The following is an 11,374-nucleotide window of genomic DNA, read 5'->3' on the forward strand; positions in this document are numbered from 1 at the left end:
GCAGTTGCTACAAACACACATGCAAACTTTATTATTCGACCCTATTGTCTGTTTACATTCAGCAGGAATCAAAACCACTGAAATGAGTATCTCAACTAAACATGTTGGTAAAATCATAAGACAAGACAGGCATTAATATACACAGAAGTGCACTAAGTCCAAGTAGAATGCTAACATTATTTTATATCTAGCATTAAGTTCTGGAACTTAAATATTGAGTTAAGTGTCTATGGTTGTTGATTGTGGTTTTTTTGTTTGAGGTTGGGGTGGTTTTTTGAGGGGAGGGAAGTGGTATGTTTAAACTGTATACACATCTGGTAAAAGTATCTGCTCTACATTTTAGGAACTTAAGGCTAGTCAATTCCAGACGAGTAACTGTAACAAAAACCAGGTGACCGAAAAAGGAAATAAATGTTACAAGAGTTATTTTTTAAACCTTTGAGTAGGTTAAAGCTCCATTCTAGACAGAGAATACAGGAAAAAGGAACATTATAGGCTTTGAAAACTAGAGATATGTTCTACACCTTACAAGTCAGCTGGTTTACTGTTTAGGTTTTAAAGAGTATTCCCACTTGTTTTCAAACTTCATTTCACATAAAGCTCTTCTTTCTATCCTACCCTCAACTCTATTACAAGAAGTTCATAAATGGACTGAACTTGTTCTAAACTGTTTGATATTATAAAAATAAATATTCTATTTAACAATATATTATTTAAGTTTCATCTTTACTGCCCATTTCAGAAAAACAGCATTCTTGTCAAAATGAAACCAGACAGAAGGGGAAATGTTTTTTAATTACACGCTTTAAAATGTTTTGTTTTAAAATCAGCTAACACCCACATACTAGAGGAAAAGATAAGAAAAGATGAAATTTAAATTACATTTAAACCAAAGCAAGAGAATTTACAAGGAAGTAAGTTTCCTGGTAAGCATTACTAACCATACAAAAATGTTAACCATTCTTTCAGTGTTTCATACCCTCATAACAAAGAGATACACAATGAATGGAAGTTTAAACAGTATCTAGTCTTAACCTAAATCAAATCACATTCAAGTGAAAGAGAATTCAAACAGATTCTGAAGAACACAGGAAAAAAACCAAACTACCCTCACTTACGGCTATGAAAAAGCCTAGTCATTTCTTCTGCTATTACCTTTCAGCCAAAATAAAAAAGATTAAGTTTTTAGTGAGAAAACAAATAAGTAATTTTGTGATAGTGAGTGAACAGTGAGTGACTGAGCATTGCTCAGTCTCATACAAGGAATTTCACAGATTATTACAGTGAACCACTCTATTACAATGGAAAACCATATATAATTTCAGACAAACTAAGCAACAACTGAGTAAGAAAGTAAAACACGGGTAAGTGAACAACTTTTCGCAGAATAAACAGGTCACTGAAGTCCAGAACACATTCCTATCATTGAAGCATGTTTGTCAGAGAACAATGTGATTAGCTTCATCTGCATGTAACTCACCTCCCCAGTTAGACTCAACCCCACTGGCTTACAGTTCGATATTCTGATTACGCAATCAGAATTCCACATTGAAAATCTTGGAAGTTTAAAAATGCATGCTTTTTCATCTGCCCACATTCTTAATGCAGTAGTGGAAAAGCAGACAGGTAGGTAAAGAAAACTTCTTTCAACCACTGTAAACAGACATGTCAGTTCCTGAGGAAGTGGTTAAACGAACTGGGGGGTGAAGGACTTAAAAAAAGCAAAACCAAAGTCAAATTACCTATAGCAGCAATATACACAGACACAGAGCGTGCTTTGCTCCTTCTTTTGTTATGATAAAGAAATAAGGTCATGTTGCACTTCCAATCACACACATAAGATACTCAGCTCTCAGGCTACAGTAGTGCCATATTTTTTGGTAATTTAGTCTTTCTGCATGTCAAGTCAAGCTTTAGGCCAATAAATGTCAGTTGTCAGTGGTTGATCTTCCTGCATATACCACACAAAACACATCCTACCTGAAAGCAACAGTGAGAAAACATGCATTAAAAAAAAAAAAAAAAAAAAAGAAGTAGTAACATCAGTAGCAGTCTTGTTGTACCGAACAATCATGGCCAAAAGTATTTTTTTAATAAATAGTGCCTCTATTTCTCCTTTACATTCTAAAAACAATTTCTAGTGGTTTAGCTACTTTGATAACTAATCAGTATCCAAATTTAAATACATATACAGATATATAGAATCACAGAATGGTTAGAGTTGGAAGAGACCTTCACAGCCCATCCAGTTCAACCCCCCTGCCAGGAGCAGGGACATCCCTGACTAGATCAGGTTGCCCAGAGCCTCGTCCAACCTGGCCTGGAATGTTTCCAGGGATGGGGCATCCACCACCTCTCTGGGGAACCTGGTCCAGTGTTCCACCACCCTCACTGTAAAGAATTTTTTCCTAATATCCAATCTAAATCTACCCCCCACTATTTTAAAACCATTACCCCTCATCCTGTCACTACAGGCCCTACTGAACAGCCTCTCCCCATCTTTCCTGTAGCCCCCTTGAGGTACTGGAAGGCCTCTATCAGGTCTCCCCAGAGCCTCCTCTTCTCCAGGCTGAACAGCCCCAACTCTCTCAGCCTGTCCTCATAGGAAAGGTGCTCCAGCTCTCTGATCATCTTCGTGGCATCCTCTGGACCCTGTCCAACTGGTCCATGTCCTTCTTATGTTGGGGGCTCCAGAACTGGACACAGTACTCCAGGTGGGGTCTCATGAGAGCAGAGTCACCTCCTTCAACCTGCTGGCCACGTTCCTCTTGATGCAGCCCAGGATGCAGCTGGCCTTCTGGGCCGCAAGGGCACAAGAAGCTCATGTTGAGCTTCTTGTCCACCAGCACTCCCAAGCCCTTCTCCTCAGGGCTGCTCTCAATCCATTCTCCGCCCAGCTTATATTTGTGCCTAATGTAAAATATATTCTTGTATATTTTAAAATTAAATTCTTTCTAGCCCTCACTGACATTGTTCCTCATTATAGCATACCAATAAAAAAAAAAAAGCTATTAAATCTTTATGTTAGAGTGAGACACACAAATACTCATTTTCAGAGAGGAGCCAGAAAAAGCACAGTAAAGCCAGCAGTGTAATGTATTTTTTAAACCCTTAAAGAAAGGAATCTTCTTGAGTCATTTAGCAATCAATGTCAGGTCAAAACATTCAAGCTGGAAATAGAAGGGAAAAGAGGAAAAGACAGCAAGAAGGCCTCCTGCTTGCTTTATACAACCAAGTAATGAATTTACATATTTGTAGTCACCACTATTTCATTCCTGCTTCTCCAGTACTAAGCAGAACACAGATTAATAACCATCCTTGTGAACAAAAAAAGAAAGAAATCAAATGCCCAGTGAACAAAAATGTTATCAAATTAAAAACTTACGAACTGAAGGTTAAAACGTTTTTAAAAGGGTCATAGCCATCTTGAGAAAATGCCCCTGTATTTTGACATGGACAAGCAGACACATTCACACAGAATCTCAACTGATGTACCTATTAATTACCTTAAAAAATCAGTATCTGCCTGTTCGGTATTGACAAAGACGTCCAACCCCCACCCCCAAGCCTGACAGTACTATGTCGCTTTAAAGTTAAGAATCTGTCTGCCTGCAATATTGGGGAGGGGGCCTAACTTCTAGAAGAATCACCTTATCTTGCCGGTTGCCTGTGGGTATTGTGATTAGATTCAAGTGGGTAATAAAATTTGTCAAAGAGATTTCATAACTACAAGATCCAAAGTTACGGAAGATATTCCAAAGCAACGGGAAAATCCCCAACCACTAGAGGATTGTTTTGACACACCAGTTAAGAATGCTGAATGATAAGTGTATTCATCGTGCCACGTAAAGCTTAGAACACGCTCTTATAATCAAGGAAATGAATCATTAAGAACACAAAATCTTACACTGCTCCCATAACAAGGACATCATAAAGCAATGGCTATTTTATCAGATATTATTCTAATTCACTCTACAATAAAAACTGTTTCCTGCAATAATCTCACAATAAAAACAAAAAGAAAATCAGATTTAAACTTCTGATCAAGTTGCACTTTTTAACCTCTGTGGATAATTTTAATTAACAGCCTTTAACCACTTTTTACCTAGGTAATGTTAAAACAGAAAGCAAAATATGAATAGGTTACTAAATGAAGTGAGTGGCACTGACCAAATGACAAATCGCTCAAATTTTAATTTCATTCCAAACACTGGGTCTGAAATTTTCACTCTATGAACCTCAGACATAGATGAAACAAAAAAAAAAAAAAAAAAAATCAACCAGTTTAACTCTGTCAGCCTTAGCACCTTCCAATGATCAAAAAACCAAAGTATGAATGATCTGGTTTAACACCTGTAGATCTTGAAGGGCTTGAGAATGGCAGGTGAAAATCATCATCCTGCTTACACACAATGAGATTTGCACTAACCTGCGGATAAATCAAGAGTCTGCCATACAAACAGGAGTCTCTCTCCTACACACCTATGTGTGCCTTATATATCCCACTTCCACAATGCCTCAGACTATCCTGCCTCCTTACCGTATGGTACGCTTTGAAGAGCCATTTCAAAACATTGATTTTTAGTTAGATCATTAAATACTTCAGAACAGTCAGTAGTAAAACTTGCCCTTCAATATCGTCATGAAGATTAGATCTAGTTTCTAAACAAAGGCAATGTATTAACTGTCTGACTACTACTTTCCTCCGAAGCAGTTTCTTTCCTCAGCTAACGTTCAAATTTTGTGACAGATTGTTTATACTCTCTCCTCAACAAAACCACAATTTTTTAAAAAGAAAATCTAGACTACTAATCACTATCAATTCAGGTTTATTGACTTTTAAAAGATAGAATATGGGAAAACAAAGACTCTCTTTTTTTGTAATTAAAAGGAGAAGCATGTCTAACTTATGAGATCAAAAGAGACCCTTACCCCACCTCAATAAACATGCATCTTCTATTAGAATCAGTTCCAAAGCACTATGCTCTATCACACAGGCAAAGATAGTGGCTTTCCTCATGGTTAGCTCATACATCAGTAAATAATTCAAGTGGAAAAAAAAATACTAAGAGTTGTAAGAAAAACAAGACTGAGTCTAAAAAAAACCCCAAATTTAACAAACTTTACCTAAAGACAGTCAGGGAATTAATTTAAGGAGATGTAACAACCTATAAAGTCTGTAGAGTTACTAACAAGCATTCCTGCATTGCAGTGACCCAGAGAAACAGATGAAAGACTACCTAACTTTGAAATGAAATTTAAGTGACTGCATAAAAAAAAAAAAAGGTAATTTTTTTTCCACACTTATTTTGTCATTTCAATTTCAGAATAAATCTGGTAGTTTCCAGGCCAGATTCATTTTGCAGATGTAGGGTGACAAATAACCCTCACACATACAGACCATTAGGTCCACACACTGTCCCTCAGCTTACCCTGAGTCTACGAGCAGCTGACTGAACAGAATTTTTCACAGGAAGAAGGTTCCTGCCTACCCCTCTCCCGTTTCAGCGAGTTCTCTCTCCTCCTGTATTCTAGTAAGAATGGAACAAAAGAGGAAATGAGGACCTCTAGTAATAAAAAGGAAAAAGCAAAAAGAGACACAAATACTCATGGAGATGGAGAAAAAACACTAATGAGGAGCTGAGATTAAAAGGAAAGCCAGGTCGGTTAAAGTCAGTGTACCTGAGCTTTTACAGTATATTTGTTTTGGCACTGACTGCAACAGTCCATGCCAAAAAACACAGTGTGGCAGAATGCTGTTACATACCCCAACGAAAAGGGAACAGTGCAACTGATTTAACCGAGAAAACAAAACCAAAACCTGCTGGGGGGGGGGGGGAAGGGGAGCAAACAAAAAAACATCAAAAGCAGCCTGACCCAGTACAGCCATGTTCTTGAAAGTTCTCCTACTCGGCTCAAAACATTTGCTCTCACATACAAATAAAGCATTCAGTGACACTCAGGCTTATTCTGAACTAACTGGATTTACTAAGTAATTTAGTAAATGACTTCAAACACAGGAAAAAAATATCATTAATTCAGCATGTCCACTACGCCTCAAAACAGCTTCCTCGGGCTAGCTCTCCTTTGGATTTTTTATAGTCTGAGCATCATTTGCAAATGCCACAATGTAAGTTTCTGACCAACGCTGAAATTACAGTTCTTATTCAACACAAGTTAGAACGTGAGAAACAGATACCAGGCAAATATATTTAGCTTTTGCAGGAAAAACCGGTCTACAGCCAGAATTGCTCTTCAGTATCTAATAAAATCATGTTATTTAAGAACAAGAAAGTATTTAACTGACAGTGATCCGGAAAGCAATAGTTTCAGCTTCGGAAGTACAATTACCCTTAAATTGTACTTCGGAAGTACAATTACCCTTAAAAAAAAAATTTAGAAAAATCACCAAATCTCTGTTTTGGCAGACATTGTCCTATCTGTCTGCAGTTGTTCTTCTAAAGAACTTCAAATTCTATATTGAACAATCAATGAGTCCAGTAAGAACTAATGAATCCTCAGCCACACAGGAAAAAAAAAGTTGGAAAAACTCTTCAGACTTGCACAGGTGTGCTCAGATCGCAATCTCACTTAGGTAAGGCATGGCTCCCTGTGGTTTCATGAGTCTATGAAAAGTTGTTGAGAAATACCACATCTGAGCTGTTCTAGAGTACTTTTCATAATTACATTATTTGCACAACAGTGCTGAAGGTGTGGCACATCATACAAATCCAAATGATTCAGTCTGTGACACTTGGCAGTCTTGCCAATGCCTCCAGCTACTCTGCTTCCAACTTCAGCAGAAGTTTCAGAAATGGAAGTGCACAGGAAGACTGCACTCTAATTGGAACGATCAGACATCTGCATGCAGTATTTCACCTGACAGCACTGATTAAAAGCCATTTTCAGTTTCTGTACAACTTCTACTTTATATATTCACCTCCTCTCCTCTTAAATGCTCAGTTACAACAACCACCTGCCTCTGGATCTGCAAAAAGACGTTCTGTGCTCTCTTTTGATAGTCTTAAAGCTCCTCAAAGCAAATGCGTGCTGCTTTCTGCACCACTTACTGTACAGAGCACGCTTGACAGGATTAAATACTCAGGGGAAAGCATGCCATTTTCTAAACATGAGTGCTTATACTCTCAGACTTCCAAACTACACAATAATAACAAAACAGAGATTCCAGAGACACTTAAAAATGAACATACACCATTACTCTTTAATTTGGAGCAAAAACATTCATACTTGGATAAACACACTTGTTGTCAATGCTTCCTCTTACTGCTTTTTTTTAAGAGTCGTCTTTCATGGCAAGACCTCCATAACAACTCTGTCAGGTAGCTTCAACAGGAATTGATGTAGGCCAAAAGAGCAATTCAGGCTGATGTATATGCTGCTCTAATCAACTCCCTAACTTCAGTAAAGCTAGCTTCCAAATATCAACGTCAAACGCAACACCCCTCCATTATACAATGACACAATATTCAGTATCAAATAACAATATTCGGAAGTGCTTCCGTATTACCTTGTAAAGGTACTGCTGCAAGCAGGGGAGTTTTTGTGGAGAGGCGAGGAAAAGGTACTTAACCAATATGCATCACTCACTCAGCGTGGCAATTCCAGCTCCTCAAATCGCAGAAACACAAGATAATGATAAAAATAGCACTGGCAGTCTGAACTAAGAACTCGCTCTCCAACCTATTCTGCAATGTTTTGCTATCACTGGCAGGTCACGTGGCTGCCAGAAAGCTTCCTGTATCAGTATCTTCTCTCACTCTCCTTTTCTGGAAAGGTCAGCAGCAACAGAGAACAGGACTGACGACAAGTTCTGAGTCATTTTAAGACAACGTGCTTGATGAGAGATGCCTTATTACAACAGATGGCAGAAAATTACCTTCTAAATATTTTTCTCCAACTGAGGCAACACCACCAACAAAAAGAACTAAGCCCAAAGAACCTTAGAAAACAGCATCAAAAGCACTAGAAAATGCATTAAATTTTGACATTATATTAATTTGTACATGGCATTTTCTCTGTTTAGTTTTATAATACCAACTGCAGCAAAACCAGCAAATAAGAAACGGTATTTATTCTGAAACCACAGAAACCAGTATTATGTACCTTTTTAAAAATCTCACTAAAATGAGCACAAACAACAACAAAAAAAGAGACAGTACTCTATATACCATCAGAGGGTTAATGTAACAATAATCACATATTACTAGCTGGAACTGAAAAGGGAGGCAATACATTTTACTGTACTAGTAGGAATGCAAAATTCATTTTTAAAAATAACAATTTTCATTTGCTTTACATTAATAAGAGTCTGTTTGTTTACTGGAATTTTTAAATGCGAGGTACCTACCTTTTTCGCTAGCCGCTTGTTAAGAATAGAACAGCTATCTCTGTGAGTACTGTGTGACATTATTTTTCTTTAAAAGTATAGCAAACAGAGACACTCCCTCTGACGACAGATGTGGTATCGTCATCAATCTATTCAACTCCCCAAAGTGTCCGGCACCTTTTTCTTGCCTCCCAGCTGTAGTAAATCAGTTGATGCCCCAGCAACTGGTTCTCCCTGTAAGTACTGGATCAGGAGAAACATCTCCAAACAACAAAGAAAATTTGTTCTAATCGCTGAACTTCTTTGTTGAGAAGCAGCATGCCTAACAGGGTCCTGTAGTTGTAAACTGGCTGATTTTTGAAGTTGATAAGTTACAGTAATATCCGAGCATATATTTTTTTAGTGTACTCCCTCTAAAATCAAAAGCATTACAGAGTAAAATAACTGGTTCTGCCAAAGGAAGTAGCACCACTACCACACCTTGGCTTCAGGAAACTGCAATCAGGGAAGAACTCAAGTAAGCAGGAGCCTTCCCCACACGAAAGCAACTCACATGCGAAATAATGAGCAACCGTCTTTCCTTAAAAAAAAATAAAACCTCAAACGCGTCTAGCATTTCAGCGCTCCCTGACCGGCCCTTCCCGAACGAGGCTTTCTCTGCGGGGCACAAGAAGTCACGCTGCTGCTCGAAGCGGGGCCTACTGCCTACCTTAAACGCGCTCAGTCTGCGTCTGTTTTCGTTCCGAGCATAACTAAACACCTCACAGTTACAGCAAACAAAAACATGTACCAAAAGTGACAGCGACGATCGGAAGTTATCTGTGTAGAAGCGTGCGATGATCCATTAGAAAGCTAAATTTAAAACGCCTCGGGCACGGCACCTTTAAAGGGAAAGCCCCTGAACAAACACGATCACGCCAGGGACAGTACTGAAGACAGGATACGTTTCAAAGACGGTAATTCGCATTATTAAATCAGCGAACAAAGTACTAAAAAAGGATGACCTCGACACTGCTACCGGCCCACGCGGCAGAGCAGGTGAGCCCGACTCCCAGATCCCCACCACCTGGGACTAAGGGGGGCCCAAGCCTTCAGCCTCAGCAGCCCAATTAAAACTACAGGCTCCAAAGTCCTCTCAAAAAAATGTCTATTTTTTTTTTTTAAAAAAAAAAAAGTAATCTCAGGCTGATTCAAAGAACACACCGGCCCAGGAGCAGCCACCGGCCCCTCTCCTCTCGGCCCCTCTCCTCTCGGCCCCAGCCCTCCCCCGCACAGGGCTGAGCGCGCAGCTCCTCGGCAGACAAAAGGAGCCGCGGTCTCGCATTCCTCCGCGGGGCTGGGGGCGCCGGCCCCCGCCGGACACCACCTCTGCTGCCCGCCCCGGCGCCGGACAAAAGCTGCGCAGGCAAGGCCGGGACAGGAGCGGGGGCTCTGCTCCCCCCCGCCCCGCGCTGAGACTTGTGGCGGCCGCTCCGCTGGGAACCGCGGGGGCGGCAGGAGCAGCGTCCCAGCACCCCCCAACCCGCCCGGAGAGGGGTCGCTCGGGGCGGCTCCCCCCTCTCCCCCGCCCGCGGGGCCCCCTCCCGCCGAGGGGCTGCGAGGCCCGCGCCGGCTGCGGGGAACAAAGGAGCGGCCGGCGCCGAGAGGCTCCCGCCCGCCGCGGGAGGGCCGCGGGGCAGCCGGGCCACCTCCGGCCGGGAGGGCCGGCGCAGCCTAGGCCGCGCCGGGCGCACTCACCGCTGCAGCACCAGGAGGAGGGCGAGCCCTGCGGGAACTTGGCCGAGTCGGGTGCGATGCAGACGCTAGAGCCGAGGTGTGGGCACTCCATGGCGGGCGAGGCGGCGGGGCGCGGCGGGCGGCTCCTCGCGGCGCTACAGCAACGGCGCCCCGCGCACAACAGCCATCTTAAGGCCAACCTCGCGATCCGCGCGCCGGGCTTTGCGGGCAGCCGCCCTCCCGTCCGCGCCCAACGGCTCCCTCACCCCGCCTCCCGCCGGGCTTTCTGAGGAGCCGGCCTCCCGTCCGTGGTTCCGCCCGCCGGGCTTTCCCCGCTGCCGCCGCTTCCCGTCCGGGCCAGGCGGCGCTCCCGCTCACCGCGCCTTGAGGGTGGCCACTGGCTGCCCTCGCGCGCGGCAGGGAGGCTCGCGTGCCGCGCCTCGCGCCCCGCCTCCCCCGGGCGCGGGCTGCGGGGCCGCGCGGAGCTCGCGCCCGGTTTTCGCGCCCAGTTCCCGCCCCTGATTCCCGCCCCTGGGTCGCTTGGCAGCGCCTCGGCAGCGCTGTAGGGGAAGGCGACGCTGCTCCCCCAAGGGCCGCGTGCAGCCGCTGAGGGTGTCGTAGACATCTTGCGTCTCTGCTGAGTATTTGTAAATATCTTTGCCTCACACTTTCTTTTTATTAAAGAGTTACCTGGCCTCAAATTCAGCTTGTTACACAATTTCCCACTCTATGACTGTAAAGTTTAAGTGGTAGTAAAAGTACAGATGTTGTATTACAGCTTTTCCAGATAATGCAGGAGAACAATTTTATGGCTCAGCAGTTTGCACGCTTCTGCTGGATCCATACAAATGTTATGTTGAAAATACTCAGTTCCTTTTCAAATGTAGCAAATAAAGTCCCCCACCATAATAGCTGAAAAAGTGGGGATTTTTTTTAATCTAAGGACCTGTGATTCCTGCACATAAGGAGTTTTAGACCTTTTCTCTGACCACAACTAATGTGAGAAACACAATTTTGCCACTGCTTTTGCCTGTTGTGTGACCTGCATATAGACACGAAAAGCACCTATCTCAATGTATTTTACATGGCACAGCACTATTTCATAGCAGATTATTTTAGAAACTGACAGTTCTGTATGGATTTTCTGATGAGATACTTTAAACATTCATATCAAAGATGTCATGTTGGTCACAAATTTCCTTGGTGGAACACTATTCTTTACACCCTTTGTTCTTTTTCACCCTGTTCACACAAGGGGAAAAATTCAGAGCATGAAAGATCCAATTTTCCACCACATCAGAAACTACTTTA

General features: G+C 42.4%; 1 protein-coding gene across 1 annotated transcript in view; it reads right to left on the bottom strand.

The window, feature by feature from the left end:
• Positions 1-10,532, bottom strand: part of USP3 (ubiquitin specific peptidase 3) — a 47,256-nt gene extending 36,724 nt beyond the window's left edge. The window contains exon 1 of the mRNA XM_086756866.1: positions 10,085-10,532. Within this exon, the coding sequence (XP_086612992.1) occupies positions 10,085-10,175 (91 nt within the window). The 5' untranslated portion in view covers positions 10,176-10,532. The remainder of the gene's footprint in view (positions 1-10,084) is intronic.
• Positions 10,533-11,374: the final 842 nt, after the last annotated feature.

This window comes from Chlamydotis macqueenii, chromosome 12 (genome assembly GCF_036417535.1).
Source record: "Chlamydotis macqueenii isolate bChlMac1 chromosome 12, bChlMac1.mat, whole genome shotgun sequence".
NCBI lineage: Eukaryota > Metazoa > Chordata > Aves > Otidiformes > Otididae > Chlamydotis > Chlamydotis macqueenii.